Below are 21,526 nucleotides of genomic sequence, written 5' to 3'. Positions count from 1 at the left end.
CCACTACCTGCTGCTCGTAATATTTGAGCCTGGCGGAGGTGATTCCCAGGGCTGCTGCCACCAAGGCTGGGCTGCTAGCCGCCTGCTGCCTCCGGTGCAACAGAGGAGTGACTGGCCGGTCTCAGCCGACGGACCGACAACTCAATCCACGGCTGGACAATTAGCCCGAGACCTCACCTCCCTAAGCACAAAATTAAAGAGCCCCTGTTCTAAATGGTTCTGATGCTTCTTTGAATATGACTACAGGAATGCCAATGATGAAAATAAATCTTCCCTATTTCCATATGATCTAGTTCCTCAATCAACTCCTAACGGCATCAGGAATAATACATGATGGAAAAATGAAACTACAGCAGCTGAGACCCACAGTGCCAGCCAGACAACCACCCACAGGATACTCCAGCTACTCGAAGACAATCAGGACTTTGAAGCCACTTAGAACCCTGACACATAATAGCTACAGGATATATGAATTATCCATATTTCTCCCACCTTACCAAGAAATCACAACAAGATAAGAACAATTACAATCCGCAAAAAAAACATCTGCCAAGGCAGGAGAAGGCAGAGGAAGCCAGCATTTGCAAACCCAGCGAAGAGTTAAGAATCCAGGGCATGCCTCGCTAGAGAAGAAAAATGCGTTCGCAGACGGCCTTGGCCAAATTATTTTCACTTTAGATGTGTATCGCCGTACCACATGGACATCTTATTTAATCAAATCACGTGTAGCCCTTGATCCTCCCCTTACCCTACGTGCCCCCAGCTTCCCAGAGGAAGCTCTCCCAGCCCTTTGCCAGATTCATTGTTAGCCACTCAGATCCTCCCTGCAATTCAATTTGGGTCCATCTCACCAGAGTCCACAGAAAGTTTCACTTGTTTCCCAAGTTGGCCAAACTTTCCGAGAACATTCCATTGTGTTGAATGCAAACATGCCGCCGTCCTCCGTCCCCCCCTGCTAGTCACTCGAGACTCCAGAGATTACGAGGAAACCGGCTTGCTTTTTTTCTCCCCCTGTATGAATTGTAGCCAGCAGAGACTGTGGAATTGATGTATTGCCGTCTATTTTTACACAAGCAGCGAGCAGCTCCACACACAGTCCTGCATAAACTCTATTCTCTCTCCGGCTTCAGGCAGCTCTCCGTGGTACAGACAGTTTTAACCATTGGCTTCCCTGCCCAGATGCTAACGGAAAACCTTGCACTGTAAAGCAGGTCTTTTTTTTTTTTTTTTTTGCTGGCCAAAGCTTTCAATCACACAGAGGAGTTTTAAAGGAATCAGCTTTTGTTGTTTTGTGTTCTGTGGGAAAAGCAATCTAAAATAGCCCAGCAGGATTATTTAGGATTTTCTGAGTTCTCCGTCTGATGAACAGAGAGAGAAGAAAAAAAAATCCGGACTAGAGTCAAAACTGACTAGATTTGAGTCCATCCATTTTAATATTTTTATCTTCATCTTATTATAAATAGAAATGGCATTTTTCCAACCAGGCCACTAAACACCACTGGAAAGACTTCAGCTTCTGATTCATATCAATATCTTAGAGCATAAATATTGCATATGAGTAGAAACAGAGCCAAAGGCACATGGAAAGAGTTTCTAACTGCAACAGATCCTGATGACAGCAGCTAAGCTTTGATTTGTTCAAGGTATCTCAGAGTCGCCTTAAAATAGCAAACTTATAGGAGTTAAGATAAGATTGAGATTCTCTTCCAAAAGCACCTGCCCCCGGCTACTTTTCTGCCTCCTTTCCTCACCCAAACCCAAGCCCTTCCCCCCCTCACAGGAATATTTGCATCGCGAGGGAAGCTTTGGTCCTGGCTGCAGTGCCGAGCCCAGCCCCAGCTCACCTCGATGTCACTCCATACAGAGTCCTGGTTGCACATGTCCCACGCCATCCAGCTCCTGAATGACGCCAATCAAGCTGTTTCAACTCCAATCCACAGTGACACAGAGCACACACTCATGCAGGCAACCAGCCCCTTACTGAGAGTGAACTGAAGGCACCTGTCTTACTACAGTCCCCAGTCACATGACAAAGCTATTAAAAAGTAGGCTGGGCTGTCACTCACCCAGCCTCCCTTCTCCTGTGCTGCTAGCTGCTCAAACTTGTGACGTCACTCAAAGGCAGCCCTCTGCCTCAGTGAAGTAACGCTAAAAAAAAAAAAAAGAAAACGGAAAGAAGAAAGAAAGAAAGAAAGGGAACACTTGGACTTTTGGAGCATCATGCTGTGACTAAAGCCAGCTTTGAATGCCACCAACTCTAAACAGAGCCCTGACGATATAATAACTAAAATCCCCTGCAATCTTTTTTTAATTTATTTTCCTTCCAAAACAAGCAAGTGGCAAAGCTCCCTATTTCATGACAGAGTAACTACATTCTTAGCTCAAATGTGTACTCCCTCAGGACTCAAATTTGAAGACATCCAAGTGAACTCAGTTTGGGACTAAAGCAAGATAGTATCACATGATGCATTTTTATGAGATATTTTCTAATTGGGGGAGTGTTTGAAAGCAGAGGATGAGGCATGACTTTTTTTTTTTTTTTTTGCTTATTTAATCAACAAAACAGACTATATTTCTTAAGGTATAAACAAACTCCTCCACGCAGAAAACGGCTGTCCCCGTGGCAGCAGGGAATACCAGCTCCCGAGAAGTGTTACTGCAGTTTGCTTTGCTCCATATAAGGAGAACAAGCAACAAAATACCATCCTTTCAGGGTCCTTCAAATCATTTCCATTTCTCTCATAGTTCTCAGAAAACAAGTTAGTAAAGACAGTCACTGCAGTTTGTGCCCAGATCAGCTTAGTTTCCAGCTGCCTTTTTCCCCCATACATGTAGCATTCCCTCTCTAACTGCCTTAGGGTGCCTTTTTGAATAAACACTGGATTCCAACCCTAGTGCCCTGGGTTGTGCATTTTGCCTGTGAGATCAAGAATGTTCATGGAGTCGGGGGAAAATACCAACATGTTATTAACAGAAATATTCATTTCTTGAGCTTTTTCATTTTTTGAATTTTTCAGCTTCGAGCCTGAGACAATGAGAGCTAACGCAGGTGCAACTGTTTTAGAATAACACTACACATCGAATCCATAACAAATTCAAGGTACTAGACAACTCTGGGAAACACTTCCATAACCCCACAGTGGTCCGATTTAACCCTTCCAAGTTCCAGAGTGATGTACACGTGGTTGTGTATTTGTGAATAAAATCCATATACTTTTAAAATCAGCTCGATTCTTTTACTTGATAATATTTTATCTGAAAAAAAGTTCCCCAGGTATCTAAAAATAATTCTCAAGCACTATTTGTTTAATTTTTTATTCTACTAAGTTTAACTTAATGAATTCTCTATTGTCCTTCCCTTTATCAAGAAAAAAATGGTGATTTGCTCTAACTAAAAAGTCACTCAAATATTAAGGTGAAAGAAAAAACAACCCAAAAAGAAAAAAAAAATCAGACTGTTTATTCTTTCAGATCACAACTCTTTAAAAAAATTCACTTACTCTGATATCTGCAACAAGTTGCTAGTATATTCCTGAATAATGTGATGAAATTGACAGTTTGTCATTACCAGACATAAAAAGATGGCCAAAAGCATTGACATTTTAAGTTAGCTGAATACATTTCACTGGCACATTTTGCCTCTTACAAAGAGTGGAAAATTACCGTAGTTTTAATTTTCTAAATCAAGAAAGAACAGGAAAATACAATCTCAGGAAGGCTTTTATACATGCAATTAGTGGCATTACTCTGCATTCCCCAGAAAGAAACACTAATTTTCTTCACAATTATATTCTGATTTAATGTAAAACTATAGTAAATTATTAAAATGCAGGGCAAAGGTCATTGGCTCTGCCCTCAAAACAGTCAACTGTGAAATAATATTGGTCATTTGACCAAGAAGAGCTGATGTTTATTCATTATCATCAGGTGATCCCTGTGTCGTGATATTCTCTGATATTTTTATTCGTGTTCACTGAATGCGAGGCATCCATTATATATGTGTGTGTGTGTATATATATTTATATTAATCTTATTTAAATCTTTTAGAGAAGTTCTTTACACTGGAATACTCTGTATTATTGCTTTTGATATTTCAACCTGTTTACATTATGTTGTCAGGGCTTTCTTGTTTGTCTTTTTTGCCACCTAGTTCCACTTTTTCTTAATTAAATCAGCACCTACTGAAACCAAAGGTGGATATGTGTGTGTGTGTACACAGTTCACTGGCACATTCTCCCTCTTACAAATAATGGAAAATTATACATATACTTTTTTTTCTTACTATCATGAAGAGGGGTTAGTCAGAAGTCAAAACATTTAAATGATTTATAAACTACAGCCTACCACAATTTTTCTCGCAAATTTCTATTACTGTATACACATACAAATTTATCTAGATCCTTGGGGCAAATTATAATAACTTCCACTATCTTTTGTTTTTTGTCTCAAAAAGATAACTAATGAGAGGGATATTTTAGAGTTCTTATAATTTGGTTAATTAGCTCTTCAGAATAAAATTTCTCTTATGTCCAGTTTTTCTTTTCTTAGGAAAACAAAAATTGTCAGTCACTCATCAACCTTGGTCTTTCCCAGGAAGTTTCTATATTTGATTCCCTCTCTACCTTGACCGTTTCCCTTCCTTTCTCCCTGCGGCCCTCTTTTTACCCCTTCATCAATTCTGCCTCCACAATTTCCAAATGTTTGGTTTCAATCAACAAAGATCTATTGAAACCTTACTGTGTCCACAGCAATGTATTGTAAGGGCTTCCAAGACAGCATATGTCATGGACACAGGGGAACTTACAATTTGGGGGATGACAGACATTAAAAATGGAGAATGATATGAAAGAAGCAATGCTACTTTCCTCAATATCCAGATTCCTGTCCTCCTTAAAATATACAGTTTCTAGGTACAAGGTTCTTTCACTAAACATTAAATGCACACCCAAATCAACCCCATTTTGTCTCAACAATAGAAGGAGGTATTTATTAACATCTGTTGAGTACACATGATGTTCCATATCTACATAGAGCCTGGATTCCACCCCAATGGATTTTCTCTGCTCAGAAGTTCTGTTAACGTTTCTCAAGACTCAAACATAGGTGGAGGCAAGAGGATCTATCCTTAAAGTTGATAACAGAAGAGAAAATACACCTTCAAGAGACTAATTCAATTCTTTGGAAAAAATGTAACTAAGAACATAACATTTAGGTTTCAATCCCCACTCCTGCCCCAAATTCCAGGCTTTTGCTCCCCTCCATATTTCAGACAACTGCCATATCTAAAAAATAAACTCAGTCAAACTGAATTACCCAAGTAGACAACAGCAAAGACAATTGGTTTTGATCTAATTATTACATGTATAGGTGAGAACTCAGAAGTAAAGAGAGCTACTAGCATAAATATCTTTTTTCATTTGTTTTTCTAAGTTTACAATAAACTACATAAGAATAAACTTAAGGCTGAAAATTTTCAAGAAAGAAAAAGGGAGAAGAAAACCTACAGCAGAGCTTATAAGGGCTAGACATTGAGATCAGCAGTTTAGACAGCACATTTCAATCAATTAGTCCTCAAAACTATCCGATAAAGATGATCTGTGTACCCATTTTATAACTGAGAAAAATAAGACAGAGCCAGGATTTTAGATAACAGTCAAAAACAGCATATAGATCTCTAAAAATCCTCCTTGGAAGACTGAAGTTTCATACATAAGGTTAACATTCATTCTCAAATCAAAAGCACAGCTAAGTCCCCTGAGGCAAATTTATAACCTAGAGACTGTCTATTTAATGGGAAACCAACATTCCTGGGAATGTTACCTGCCTAGAAAGGAAAGGGATCTGCCCAGAATGGCTAATATTTTTAAAGTTAATCATTACTAACAGGCATTCAATTGCTGGCTTTTAATTCCTGGAGGGGCTCATTGATCCTGAAACTCCACATCAGTGTCTGAGCACGTGCTCTGAGCCCCTGGGACGTGTTCGAAGCTGTGGCTGTGCAGGGCACAGAAGCTGGTAGGAGGGCAGGGTATAATAAAGGGGCCTAGTCTACAGGACTCTAAAATGAATATTTTACACAAAACCACCATGGTGATGTCAGTGTGAACTAAGCATATTCGGGCAACAAATAGAGGAAAATCAGTGGACAACTTTATTGCCTCCTAGCATTCATTTATTTATTTTATTTTTCAGTAAACTTAGAGGTGATAAACAACTTCAGCAACCTCTCTCTCATCTCCAGTGAAATTGTCTGCCAACCAGCTCTAGGCAATTGAGCCCGTATTTTAACATGGATCTTAAAACCTGCTCTTGGAACTTCTCACACTAAAACAAAAAATTACCTACGAATTAGTCCAAATTGCAGTCAGTTGGACTAAATTAAACGTAAGGCAAAAAGTATGCTAATTAGGCCCACAGATAAGAGATAATAAAAGGATGGTTAAAATCTGATTTCGTCTGATGTATTTGAGCATTTACAGACATTTTCATTTACCTTAATTATTTCAGGTTAATTTATGTAAAATACAGTGAGTTATTGATTGTTTAAACAAGAACTGTTCAACAGGGTTATTTGGTATTTTTTTTTAACTTAATATAAAGCACATGCTATTTTATTAAATGTTATTATTTAAAATGTTAAAGTCCTACTGATCCTCAATAACATAACTCACTTAGTAAGAAAAACATTTTATTCCCTAACTGAAGTTCCTGAGGGCCAGAGCAAATTAGGGTACACAATTATTAAGTTGAAAAAAAAATTGTTAGTCAAGCAGTTCCCTTTGGTACTTATTTCTAGAGCTGGGGTCCTAATGAGCTTAACTTCTTTTGATTGTAGTGAAGTAAATTGTATTTTCAACTATTCTTGAGATGGAAGAATTAAATAAGTGAAGTTTTTTTTTTCCTTTTTTTTTTTTTTTAATCCCACCAGATCAGACTTGGAAGGGTTTTGGTTATTTTGCTTTTATTTCTGTTGTATATTTTCCCAGTGCTTTGGCATTTGAATTTACTCTAGCAGAGTAAATATATATCCTAAAAATGTGAGGATGTAGAAAGGAAATAAATTCTCATCTTAGGAAGTAATTAGCTTAAGGTCTAAGCTAAATTTTGTGATGCCTTGTATAAAATCCTAATTTCTATTGCTATCCCAACTAGACACAGGATTTTTGAGGAAATATTCTTAACCAAGAAGACCACTTCTAAGACTGACCTCTGCATTTAGCAGCTCAATAAAAAATAGATGTCAAATACCACTGGTCGTATTATAAATGAGCAGAGATTTTTCTAGGGGACAAGCAGGCAATATGTGTCAAAAATGTTAAAAATGGGCAACCCCATAGACCCAAAAATTCTACTTCTAGAACTTCATCTTAAGGAAATAACAGGGGGATACATGGAAAGAATTTTAGTGTGGAGATAGTCAATGCTACATAATTTACATTATTGAAAACTTGAAAGCAGTGTAAGTCTCCAACAATAATGCCCTGACAAAATAAATTATGGAACACTGTATATATATATATATATATATATTCATACAGACATACTCAGTATGTATATATACTCAACGCTATCATTAAAAACTGTAGTAAAATATATTTAATAGCATAATAAGAAAATGTTCAAAATATATTAAGGTTTAAAATTATATTTGAAGAAACTATAGTCACAAAAATTTACATATAAATAACACTCAGAAAAACAGAAGCACAAAGAGGATAAGGAGAAAATATAACAAGGTGTTAATAGTGGCCAATGACATAAGTTCTTTTATATTTTTCTATGTGTGAATATATGTGTCTTTCTATAATTTTAAAATTTTCTGAGATAAACATGTACAGCTTTTATATTCAGAAGAATAAAACTATTCATTTTTTTAAAGAAATATAGAGATTCAGACATAACTATGCATTCTTAACATACAGGGAATGTAACAAATAGAAACAGCCTCTGATATCCACTATAAACTTCAATATTCATCATATATCTAAAAGAAAGCCATTTCTGCCTATCAAGTCTAATAGCCACTCCACTCAGGATGCAAGGCTGGGAGAAGTTACTATCTGGCCCCCTGAAAAACACTCTGAGCTCTGAATTCTGGGGAAAAGAAAGCTTTCAGCTATTAAGCTTGCCTGAGAGGTGGGCCCAAATCACTGACCCCAGATGCCATAGCCATCTACACTTTGTTTGTCAACTTGAAATGTCACCAGTTAAGTGAAACAAACATTCCATTGAAAAATGCAATTATCCTTGGTACAGTTAAGGAGATTTCAGTTATTTATACAAAAGCATCTATATTTGTTCATCATATTTTTTTCTCCCTTCTTGCATCTAATGGTGTTCAGAAGCACATACCAAGGGGAAAAAAAAGTAAATACTTTTAGAATGGTGTGACTAAAGTATTAAGAAAATTTCTCAAGAAGGGATTTTTACCAGCTGGGAATAAGATGGGGCGGTTATAGAAGGACGAAGGGAAGAGCTGTTGGAGATGTGGCTTTGATAGGAGACAACTGAAATTGACTGGTGCGAAAAATGCAGTCCAAATTTCAAACCAGCAACTTGCAAGTGAATTTCTGTACCACAATCTGTTCCTGAATGTGGAGCCACCTGTGTAAATGCTGTCACGTTGCAGCCCTGTTCTTGGGCAGGAACCTCATTCTGGGTTCTCCAAATGTCACATGAGACCTTGACCTCCCCTTTCCCCTAGAAGGCTGACCATCTCCACAGGAGTGAAAGCTGTACTGTCAGCCTCTTCAAATTAGTGTTCTTGCAGTTTTATGGATCTTCCCTGCAAATTACTCTTCCTACACTTGGGTGATCATTATTGTGACCATTAAGAATTTTCATGAGAAGATGGTTCACAGGGATGAAACCAAGGCCAAATTCTTGAGATTTCAAGTGATGACATGAGGCTCAAGTCTTCTTAATAAGTCGAGTGACTCTGTGGATCTTGATTTAGCCCAGAAAGGATGGAAAAAGAGGGTAGGAAGGATATGGGTTCTGCAATTCAACTTTGGGCAGTTCACTTAATGATTCTAGCCTCAGTTTCCTCATCTGTCGATAGAGGTGGTCAGATTCAGTTATATCTAAGATCCCTGTCAACTCTCAAATGCAGTGATGTCTCTGCCCTGACAGAGACAGGAGACTTGGGAAAGCTTCTTTGCACAGGGTGAATGCAAATGTTGCACTGTTCAAAGGAACTAGAAATCAGGGAGAATGTGTAGGAAAAGTAAAAGCACATTCTCATAGAAATATGGATCTTTAAACTTCCTAACCATTCCAGAAAAAGAATAGATGAGGACTGGAAATATATAATACTTTCATGAATATTGCCCATAAGAAGGCCAGTTTCTACAGATCCGAGGATCTTACAAAGCCCAGGTCATTGCCCCAGAGAAATAGCAAGATTTCATCTTGTTTATCATTAACTCTATTAAACGGTACAAGTCACGCTGACGATCAGGTCCCTGCTTGCATAGTAAGGATGAAAAACACACAGTTGATACGATAGTGACTATTCACTTATGCCTGCATATAGATGTAATTTAACATACTAACATGTGATTTGGTTTTACAATGGGTATGAAATAATGTTACCCAGAGAGAGAAGATTTAGAAGGGTGGATGGATCTGAAATTTAGGGTTTTGTAAATAGGAATAAGGTCCATGGAAACAAGAGCTTAAAGTAACATTCCTGCCTTCTATTACCAGAGCATTCGGCCCATTAAATAAAAAGCTCGTAGTATTTGGTAAAAGGAGACCTTACCTTTTTTTTTTTTTAATTTGAGAAAGATCATCTGAGATGTTACTATAGAATGTGGATGTAGAAAAGAAGGACAAATGCCTAACATATGCTATCCTGGCATTGTTAGCAAATATATTAAATCAGGATGTATCACAGGATAAATAGTTGATATATCACTGGGAGTTATGCAGTTGTCCTGTTTAGCTCTTTTCTTTGTACATACGACCCTATTTAGCAGAAGGAAGATCTGTGCTTCAGAGCCAAATAATACCATCCACTTAGAGATCGTCCCTTAGTGCTGAATGAATAGCCTCAGACATACTACATTCCTCTAAGAGAACATTTGGAGAATGAGCCCTGGTAATAGTGGAGGAAAATCAGGGAAATGATAAACCTCGGTAAGGAAAAAGGTGCTTGATAAACCACCAGCACGTACAGTGCTGGACACCCCAGCAGTATCCTCTCGCAAGACAGATTACACTTCCCATTTTCTTGCACCCAGAAAAAGAGAAACAAGAAAACTAACATAAGATAGCTTGATTTCTGGGCCTGTGAAACAAATCTTCAAAAGGCAATTTACAAGTTTCCCTTTTCAACAGTTCAAAAGCGTTAAAGAGCCCAGGATGTACTTTGCCCGAAGCAGATGATCAAAAAGGATTCTTTTCCTACCTCTTTTCAAAACAAAAATCTCTGACAACTCCTGAGGTATAACTTTCTACCATCCATCTTAGTACATCCATTTCCTTGTAGGGTACCTAAAAATAGGCCACACCTAACCTTTTACACAGCCATACAAAGCTATTTAGTGGGAACTCCAACTCGGCACTCTCTTGCGGGTATTTTCAGACTGTGCCCTCTTTGTTTTCCCTATTATATTACCCTATGTTGAATATCGCGCAAAAACACAGGACAAGAGTGGTTTGCTGGGATATACCTTACATTGCGACCGCTAAGCCTCCATAATTGAGTTTGTTATTTTATTTTGTTTTAGACTGAATCAAATAAAAGTAAGCTTAATACTCTTTTAAAAAGCAATTTAAATAGTAATTAAAGTTCAATAAACTTATTAATTCCACTGGCAATATTATGGTTGTTGAGATTCTTACACTTCAAAAGTATAGCCAAATACATCAGTGAGAATGAAAAAAAAGTCTACTATACGTGAAAATGTGCATAATTCCAACAAATATAATGTGAAGATAAATAAGCCAGACACACTCAAAAAGTATATGTTTGATGATTACTCTAGCCATTATATGAATAAGTACGGAAACAGATATACCTAATTTATTAAGCCAGAAGTCAGGTTAGAGACTGACTTTGGTTTGGTTAGAAGCTGCGAGCATGGTGTGGGCAAGGGGCTCCAGAAATACTTGTGGTTGCTCAGTCACTCAGTCATGTCAGACTCTTTGCGGCCCCATGGATGGGAGCCCGCCAGGCTCCTCTGTTCATGGAATTTCCCAGGAAAGAATACTGGAGCAGGTTGTCATTTCCTTCTCCAGGAGATCTTCTTGACCCAGGGTGGAACCCTTGTCTCCTGTGACTCTTGCACTGATTCTTTACCACTGAGCTACCTGGGAAGCCCTCCAGAAAGCTAGTTATGGTTTATTTCTTGCTGTCAATTCTGGTTCCATGGATATGGTCAGTTAGTGAAAGTTCATGAACTCAACCCTTATGATATATGCACTTTTCAGTATTCATAGTATATGTCAGTAAAAAGTCTAAAATGCACAGAGAAGAAAGAGAAGAAAATCTTCCCATACTCCAAATTTTAAAGTTTGCTACCTTCCTGTTAAAAAAATTCTGAATGTTCAACTAACCTTAAAGAAGCCAATAAACCACACAGACAATCAGAAGTGGAGTAGGAATCAAGAGACCCAATGTGGACCTTGGACAAAGCCATTTCAATTGTCTAAATTTATATTCTATCAAAAGATGAGATAAGATTAAGTATCTGAATTCTTTCTTTTTTTTTTTTTAATTTTCATTGGACTATAGTTGGTTTACCATATTATATTAGTTTCAAGTATACAGCAAAGTGAATTAGTTATACATATACATGTAACCACTCTAGTTTTAGATTCTTTCCCCATATAGGTCATTACAGAGTATTGAATAGAGTTCTCTGTGCTATACAGTAGGTCCTTATTAGTTATCTATTTTATATATGAGTCCCTGGTGGCTCAGATGGTAAAGAATCTGCCCCCAGTGCAAGAGATCATCTAGGGTAGTGTGTATATGTCAATCTTAATTTCCCAATGTATCCCTCCCCCTCCCTTCCCCCATGGTAACCATAAGTTTGTTTTCTACATTGGCGACTCTATCTCTGTTTTGCAAAAAAGTTCACTTGTACCATGTTTTTAAGATTCCACGTATAAGCCATATCACATAATTGTCTCTGGTTAACTCACTTCTCTGAATGTATTTATTAAATGAAGTGAAAGAAACTTTCAACTCATAAACTTTAGTACTTTGCCTTTGGTTTAAAGTTCACTATTAAAGGGGGTCATCAACTTGGTGTGAAAACCTGGTCCTCTTCTCTGAGAACATAACTTTTGGGGTCAGTCAGTGCAGATCTGCCATTGGGTATCTGTCTGATTCCCTGGTGGCAAGAGTGGTAAAGAACCCGCCTGCCAATGCAGGAGACATAAAAAATGTGGGCTCGATCCCTGGATCAGGAAGATCCCCTAGAGGAGGGTATGGCAACCCATTCCAGTGTTCTTGCCTGGAGATTCCCATGGACAGAGGTCCCAGAGAGTCAGATGTTACTGAAGCGACTTAGCATACACATACACCTGTCTGTGTGAACCCAAGTGAGTTTAATTATCTGATCTCTCATTTTTAGCTGTGAAAATGGCAATATAAATATTAATACCTACTTTACATGATTGGTGTTAGGGTTCAATGAGATGTATACGCACCTAACTCTTGGCATATAATAAGTACTCAGTAATGATACCTGTTATCCACACACCAATATGTAAAACTCATTGAACATCAAGCACCATCAGAGTAAATACAGAGATCTGCTCTTTCCTGGCTTCCTCATCTAGAAACCATTCTAGAAACAAAGCAGAGCAGACTTTCTTTTGAAGTCTTAACATTCAGCTGACTTTCTCTGGGTGCACACACAGAATCATCACCTACACTTTTAGGATGTCAAATGTCTGTACGTGAAGAAAGGGAAAACCAGCCTCACACCAGTCCTGACCCGGGTCTACTTCTAAAGAGATCAGAAGCAGCAATTGCAGAGAGCAGTTTTTGTTTCCATGATGCTGGCCACAAAAGTGATCTGAGCTAACAGTCTTTCAAGAGTTTCTCTGTTAAGAAGCAAGACATCCATATGGGGCCTGAAAACTGACAAGATACCATGAGTTTGCAAATCCGAGAAGACCCACCAAGTAGCAAATCATGTTTTAAAATGATGCTATCTATGGGGGCAAAAATGGAAAACAAAGCCACAGAAGCAAAACAATTCAATATAAAGTCAATTTTGCCACCAGTGGCCCATCAAATACATCGTCTCAGCATTCACATTCTTCTGGAATTTGTGATCAATCATACAATTAATTTTGAAATTGATAAAGTGATGTAAAGGATATGTTATATTTTATTTTAGATATTTAAGGTATTTTTTTTCTTTCAAGTAATTTTTCTGTGTCAGGATATGCTGCCAAGTAGGGATATACTTTGAAAACGGTGCTGTCCAATGCAACAGCCACTAACCACTCATGGTCCTGAGCATTTGAAATGTGTCTAGTCAAAACTGAGATGTTCTGTCAATACAAAATATACAGAAGATTTCAAAGTCTTAGATGTGAAAAACTGAATAGAAGATATTAACAAGTTATAGTGATGACATGTTGATATAATATTTTGAACATATTGTGAAAAATAAAAGACGTTATTAAATTTAAATTTACCTTTTGTAAATGTGGCTACTAGAAAATTTCAAAGTATATATATGATGGCCATAATCTTCCTACGTGGCAGTGGTGGCCTAAAGTTTTGCACTCATCTCAAGTAAGCGATATAGATGCATATAAAATGAGTGACTGGAGAGTCAGCGGCTTTCAGAATGTAAAGGGGTGTTAGGGCAGAGTGCGAGCAGGACTCACCTCTAGGCGCATCACTTCCATCCCCATTAGTGAACAGTGATCCTTGGAGCTTCACCGTATTCTCTCACAGCCCTGTATTAAATGCTGTATAACCCACTCTCCTTACATAATCAGGAACATCCCTGAGGCAACCCCGTATATCTTTTCAACACCTTCCATACCTTTTCAAAACATATAGATAATAATGAGATGGAAACTTATAAACTGAGGTCTAACCAGGTGCTCCAGATTGGTGGGTAGAGAGAAAATAGAGCTGATCATATTCCAAAACTTGACCAGGCTGCAGAAGGCCAGAGCAGAACAAAGTATGCAAACTCTGAGGGATGAGCATGCAAGGTCCTCAAGAAGCCTGTTCTCTTCCTGGGGACTAGAGGCATTTTTCAGTGGGTAACATTCACTTGAATTACAAAATGCACTCGCTTCTCTCTTCCAAGGGAGAAAAGCCTGTTGTTGCATTTATAATGTAGCTTTAGTTTTGGATGCCAAAAATGATTCAGTAAACACAGTTATGTTATGGTATACTATTTCTTATTCAGCACTCAAATTAATCTCAAGGCAGTGCTGGCATTAATTCAATTGGATGCCTGTACTTAGGATTTCACATAGGTGCCTTCATCCAATTCTTCTTCGCAACTAATAAAATCTTAATTCATGGTAATATATTTATTTCTAGTTCAGTTCATGTTAAGGAGTGCAGTACTTTACAGAAAACTAATTAATATCAATCATATATTATAACACTTTTAATGGTTCAGAGGAAAATCTTACACTAGGGGAAAGATTAGATGAACCAGGGGGTCTTAGCCCATCCTATTTACTCTGTTCCTAAGATTTGAGGAAAAGTACCAAGCATCATTTAAAATATTAATTTAATTGAGGGTGTGCATCATGGGAAGTCTGGGAATTAAGAACCCTGGTTCTGATCCCTAATAGGACATTGATTTGATGTGGCCCAAGAATGTAATTTACACTCTCAGAAACTCTGTTTTCTACCTACTTTGTGTAACAACCATGTAATTTGCAAGTTGGTAAAGATATTCAAATTCAGATGCATGGTACTATTAAAATAATGAACAACTTCACTGATAGCGTGCCTTCTGCAATCATTGGTAACAATTCTATTTTTATGAAATGTTTGAGTAATGTTAATAGCATCATATTTTCTGGGATTGGACATATAGTCAGCAGGATGGTATGAGTGTGAGTCCTGGATGACGACGGAAATGGTGCCCCCTGGAGTTGTGCAATGCAGTAGCCTTTATGTTGCCTTAAGGGGCAATGTTTAAAAGGCTTGATTCTACCCTAGATACAAAGAATTGGAGCAGTAGTTATACAACACTTCAGCATCTTAAAAAATAATTATTATAATTCAATAGGTGCCTTGAAGCTGTATGGTCATACTCTCCAGCCTTTTCCTTTCCAAATTAGGCATTAGGCATTCATTCATTCATTCCATAACAATTCCCCCACAGTGACACGCCACACACAAAAAAATTAAGTTAAATAAATAAGCAAAAAATTTAAAAGATTGGCACATCCTATCCTTTTTTTAATTTAAATTTTTAAAATTTATTTTTAATTGGAGGATAATTGCTTTACAATGTTGTGTGATTTTTGCACAATAATGTGTATCAGCCATAAGTATACATATATCCCCTCCCTCTTGAGCCTCCCACCCAAACCCTCCATCTCACCCCTCTAGGTCATCACAGAGCAACAGGCTGAACTCCCTGTGCTATATACACAGCAATTCCCATTAGCAATCTATTTCACACATGGTAATGTACATGTTTCAATGCTACTCATTCTATTCTCTTTTTTTCCCTCTTTAACAATCCACACATGAAACCTCCAAATCTGAGAAAGATATATATTTTTAAATCCTGATAATTAGAAAGAAAATAAAAGCCAAGACATCAGCAGGAGGCTGGGGGCAGAGACCATGTCTCTCCATACTCACTTTCAGAACTGAGTCCATAAATGATAACCCCTAGGATGCATGTCATTCATTTTACTGCAGTGTAAATAGTTGCACAGCAGGTCGAGGGAACACTCACGATGGGGGCTCACACACGCGACTTTTTAATTCACAAGGGCATGGTGACGTGGGAGGGCACCTGGGAGTCACTGCTCAATGAACTCCACAATAGGGCACAGATTTGAAACCCAATCTTAGCCTGATATGGACGTAAGAGCAAATACATACAGTATCATGTGCTTTCCAACAGCCCTGTGTCTCGAGGGAGCTCTATGACATCAGCAGTTCAGACAGGTGGTTCCCTTTCCAACTGTGGAAAATAAAACCCCACTGCAGCGGCACAAAGTAAATATAGCTGTACTGTAATTTTTCCTTGGTGCACTCTCCCTGTGATTTCTGTCCTGTGATGATACTTTATCCAAGGAATCCATCCAGGGCATCCTTCCATGCTAATCACTGATTAAACATTTGCAAATGGGCTGACACTGGCATTCAAGACACTGGTAGAGGATTCTGTTTTGCTGTTCTGGTTGGTAGAATGAGAGTTTTTCCGCCTCTCATTGTCAACTGGCTGCCTAAACCTCTGCTGGAATATGTCACCCTCTGTCTCTGTTACTAATACAACCCAAGAAAATGACAGACAAGAGTCAGACCATCTGAAAATCACATGCACAGAGCAGGTCAATACCAATCACATCCAGTTCGAGTCTGAGAACTCAAATCAGCTGAGATGTACTAAGCCCTTTGTGACCACAACTATTTGCTTTTGCATTTACGAATTATTAGCAGAAGGGCACCCTGTAACTTCTGTATAAGATTACTTAATTCAACTTCTGTTTCCCTTTCTGAACATAGATACTTTTACACTCTGACAGCCGCTGGCTCTTGAAGCATTCTCCTTTTTGTTGTATCTCCTTAGAAACACAAATCTTGTTCCCTGGCAGAGGCGGCTGTAAGTGCTGGACCACATGCCCGAACTAGTTCTCCCTCGCAGCTTTAATTCACAGTAAGTGGCATGAAAGGAGGTCAGCCCTTCTCAAAAAACACTCAGAGTTCTTTTCGACTTCAGAATCTATTTTGGAAAGCCACACTCCCTGGTACGTAAAGAGCAGCTTCCCATTTTGAAATTCTGGCTGTAACTACTGACAACTTTGTGGAACGGCCCTCAAAGAGGCAAAAGCAGGGTGATGATCACAGTTTCAACTCGATCGTCATTCTCTCAGGCCACTCCCATGAGACAAGCAAGTCAGTAACTGCCATCCCCTCTTTGCCCCCAAATAACCCTTTCATTTGAAAACTACTTATGGTGTGCATACATGTCTTAGATTTCTTTCCTGAGATGTTTATTGAATGCTTAACTCAATAATACCATCTTAATCCCGAAAGTTTCCATGGCAACCTACTACTGTAATAAACAAGTTTGAAGGATGGGAAACGAAGTACGGGGCTCCTTTTTCCCCCTCTTCTTCTTCAGCTTTCAAAGAACAGGGTCTTTTCTATTTCTAGATAACATTCTACCTCTAACATTCATAGTCCATACTTCTCTGACATAGAGTAAAAATAATAGCAATAAGAAAATTATAGCTAACATCTAGGGAATATTTGCTGTGTGCCAAGCACTGTACTGAGTAGTTCTGTGGATTATCTCACTTAGTTCTTGCACTAACAGGAGAAGCAAGTACTAATATTCTGTCAATTCTAGGGATAAATTCTGAATCTTAGAGAGGGTAACTTTTCTAAAGACAAAAAGCTGGTATGTGTGAGACCTGGAACCTGAAGTCAGTCTTGTCTGACTGAAGATATTCTGCAGACTATGCAGAAATATGGCATTTTTTGCTTGTGCCTTAAAGTCAAATAACTTAGACATCTAGGAGTCTCTCCACTAATCAGAAGGGGGCCAGAGCTTCACATTCAGAAGCAAACACCAACTCATTTAGCTAAAACTGCCAGGCAAGTTAAGAAAAGGCAGAGCTCAGACAGGAATACAGTCAGTACATGGTAGCCTGCTCTGGCCAGCAGTAACCATACCACAGGTCTCTTTGAATGTGATTTTGCAAATCATTTAAAAGAATGTCCCTTTTTCTGTGGATCAACCGCTGAAGTTAACTTGGGGTGTCTGATTCAGATCATTGAGAGCATCCCCTGAGAAAAAGAAACCCTCATTACAAGGCCACTCTTTTCCCTCCACTCTTCTCCCTAAATGAAATTAAGACTCCTTCTGAAGGTGGCAATTGCAAACGAAGGCCTGATTACAACACGTCTTAAGGCCACATGGCAAATCACACTACAAAAAATGTTTTCCATGCCACATATCTACTCTCTTACAAATCTATACCAGGAAGTACAAACAACGTGTTTATCTCTCTCTAGAACAGAACTCAGCAAATAGACCGGAACTTTGACTCTAAATACGAATAACTGAATAAACTTACAATATATATTTTATAGACTCCGCTTGAAGTGTGGACAAATACAAAAAGGCTGCATGAGTTAGGGCCATTCAAAGCTCACTGTGGTAAAAGTATCCAGAAAGAAAGGCTAAAAAACATGGTTTTGTAATCTCCTATGATTTATGAAATATCAATAAAACAAACTCCACTGAATGGATTTCAATGTAGGCTTGCAGAATTTTGTGGTGCTGGTTTTGAAACAATTATAACTAAGACCTCAAGTCCTTGGGTCACTTGGTGGACTAGAAGGCCATCATTCACAGGAGCAGGTTCCAAAGTCAATGGCCCAGAGTTCAAAGCCAGAATAGACTGTGTGCTCTGATATCCTCACACCTCCCAGAGCGTAGAGGAACAAAGGCAAACAGGGACAGACTATGGTCACCTGGGGGGTAGACACGTGTGATTAATTCTGAAATCTCCATGGCCACCATCACCACAATGCCTAAAAAAAAAATCAAAACCATGCTCATTGTAACTGAGTAGGAATGAAACGTGCGTGCTTTGGTTTTGCAGTATTTTGAGGTCTAGTCTGAAGATAATGATTTTATAAAAAGAAACTCACTTTCTAAAAGAGCATTAAGCCAAGTTCATAATCATGATCCCTTTCTAGGTATGTAAATTAAGCTGCTAAGAACAAACACTTTGAAGCAGAATCTAATTCAGATAGACATAGAATACATTGTCTGTGAAGACCGTGCCCTCAGCAAGGAACGCCAGACACAAACACGAGTACGAAACCACCTCTACACCTCCATCCCACAAGCCGAACTATTTAATTTCTCTGAGTCTTCATCTATCCATCTAGAAAATGAACACAATGCCTACCTTGCAGGCTTAACCATGGGATTCCACAGAAGTTCAGGGTGTGTAGGTAAGAGGCTGCAGAATCCAGGCCTCACCTGCAGGGGGAGCTACACAAATGCCCACTTCCTTGTCTGATTTCTCAGATCCAACTATTTCTCTGTCCTCCCACTCCTCCCTGTCTCTCCCTTCCTAAAGCTTTTTTTTTTTTTTTTTAAGTAAAATGTATGCAGTAAAGTTTCTGTACCTACAGGCCGATGGGATAGACATTGAGATTTACGAATATGCAAAGGTGAATGAGGACCAGACTTCATGCTTCCCTCTCTGGGGGTGTCTTGCCTAGTTAGAGAAGAGAGAGTAGAAATGACAACTCAGCTTGGAGATTACAGTGAGTCCCAACTCAATGTGTAACAGAGGCATTTTTACAGATCAAAGTTTCACGTGAAAGAAAAATCTTGAAAACTCTTAAATGGAAAAAAATGTGATATCTAAATTTATCTCCAATGCTTTAGTCACTGCAAGTTTGGGCAAAGGTATGAGCAAAGAGATAGTACAAATTGCTAACAAATGTCACTTGCTTCAAAAGAAGGAGTGACAGACAATATCTACATTTTCCAGCTTCAAGCATCTTCTTTAGGTATCTGCAGGCAAAATCATTAAGGACTAAATATGAAAAATCAAAAATTTGAAAATGTAGAAATGGGTAAAATGTAGTCATTTCCCATTCAGAAAAAAACAATCAAAAAACAAAACAAACAAACAAAAAAAAGGAAAATGTGAAGTGTAGATTACTCATATGCACCAAAGGTCTTGCTGAATATCTGCATCATAAAACTGCTCTAGAAATGCCCAGAGTTTACAATAAATAAAACAAATTAATGGGCAACATAGGAGAGGAGAAATGTATTCTCAGAATTCATATATTCTTTTTGTAAATATTATCAGTAACCACCATCACTTGAAAAAGGAATAGGGAAGAGGAAAGAAAACACCTTACTGCTTGGAAAATTATCCATGAAGAATCTGTCTCTGTAATTCATGTCCACAGTTGTTATTTATAGTCTCAGACAGTAACTTGAGACTTGCCCAAGGGTGTGAGATAGACTTCCTTCTCCTCCACATGAACTCTGCCTACTAAGTACTAACTGCTCACAGTCTTCCCACCTTGTAAAGGTAGATAAAGTCAATCCTAAAGATAACAATTAAAACTTAGAGTCCTTGCTAAAAAGAGTTGGAGTCAAAGGACGACTTCTGCGCTATAGTGCCACAGCAAAGAGGAAGACACACATCACCCATCTCTCTACACCTAGATACCTGCATGGGGGGAAAAAAAAAAAATATATATATATATATATACACACACACACACACATACACATATATATGTATGTATCTCCAAATGCATAGAACACAGGATAAAAGGGGAACCAGCCAGCTGTTATGAGCCAACAAATCAGGAAGAATCCACTATGTCCAAAAGATGGTCCACCAGCATCCCAGGTGCTGAACCTGTGTAAGATCATAAAACTTTCTGCCCTAAAACTGCTTATTGTCTAAGAGTGAGTGGAAGGTTGGACTCACCATCAATCAACACACCCACATGTAAACAGAACAAGGGCATGTGTGCCGAGGGAGAAAAGATGGGGGTCAGTTAGGGGCTTGAAAACAGATCTAATTTACCGTATAAACAGCCTAGAACAAGAATGCCAGACAGGTCCTGTGAGGATGTTAGAGGCTCCTGCCCCACATGTGGCTCAGACTGTAAAGAATCTGCCTGCCAAGCAGGAGACCGGGGTTTTATCCCTGGATTGGGAAGATCCCCTGGAGAAGGAAATGGCAACCCACTCCCAGAATTCTGGCCTAGAGAATCCCCATGGACAGAGGAGCCTGGCGGCCTACAGTCCATGGGGTCGCAAAGAGTTGGACACAACTGAGCGACTTTCACTTAATTCTACTTCCTAGGTCCACATGTAATTCAAATAATTGAACCCATCACTAAATTACACATGAGTAGAGAAATCCAGTAGAGTTATAACCTCTGTCACAGTAGCTGTCTCCAATGATCACTTTTTGTTAACCACTTTATAAACTGAAGTATAGTTCATTTACAACATTAAGTTAGTTTCAGGTGTACAGCAAAGTGATTTAGTGTGTGTATGTGTATTATTTTTCAGATTTTTTCCATTATAGGTTATTATAGGATACTGAATATAGTTCCCTGTGCTGTACAGTAGATCCTTGTTTACCTAGTATATATAGTGGTGAGTATTTGTTAATCTCAAGCTCCAAATTTATCTCTGCCCCCACTCTCACCAGCTCCTTTAGTAACCGTAAGTTTGTCTTCTGTGTTTGTGGGTCTATTTTTACTTTGTAAATAAGTTCACTTATACCTATCATTTTTTTAGATTCCACATAAACGTGACATCATATGGTGTTT

At 38.5% G+C, this 21,526-nt stretch overlaps 1 protein-coding gene across 16 annotated transcripts in view; it reads right to left on the bottom strand.

The window, feature by feature from the left end:
- Positions 1 to 21,526, bottom strand: part of PPARGC1A (PPARG coactivator 1 alpha) — a 716,069-nt gene that overhangs the window by 104,298 nt on the left and 590,245 nt on the right. For 3 of the 16 annotated variants that reach the window (XM_086406271.1, XM_086406266.1, XM_086406270.1), the window contains exon 1: positions 852 to 1,836. The exons of 8 other annotated variants lie outside the window; for them this stretch is intronic. Coding sequence is in view for 3 of the 8 variants with exons in the window: in XM_086406259.1 (XP_086262385.1) it covers positions 1,845 to 1,892 (48 nt within the window). In the remaining 5 variants the exon portion in view is untranslated. 5 more of the 16 variants (XM_086406259.1, XM_086406264.1, XM_086406260.1 and 2 more) reach the window with 4 other exon arrangements.

Source organism: Bos grunniens, chromosome 6 (genome assembly GCF_055505025.1).
Source record: "Bos grunniens cultivar Pamir isolate PY7600 chromosome 6, Bosgru_T2T1.0, whole genome shotgun sequence".
NCBI classification, from domain to species: Eukaryota; Metazoa; Chordata; class Mammalia; order Artiodactyla; family Bovidae; genus Bos; species Bos grunniens.
Note: the sequence above shows the minus strand (reverse complement) of the source record. Positions and strands in the feature narration are given on the sequence as shown.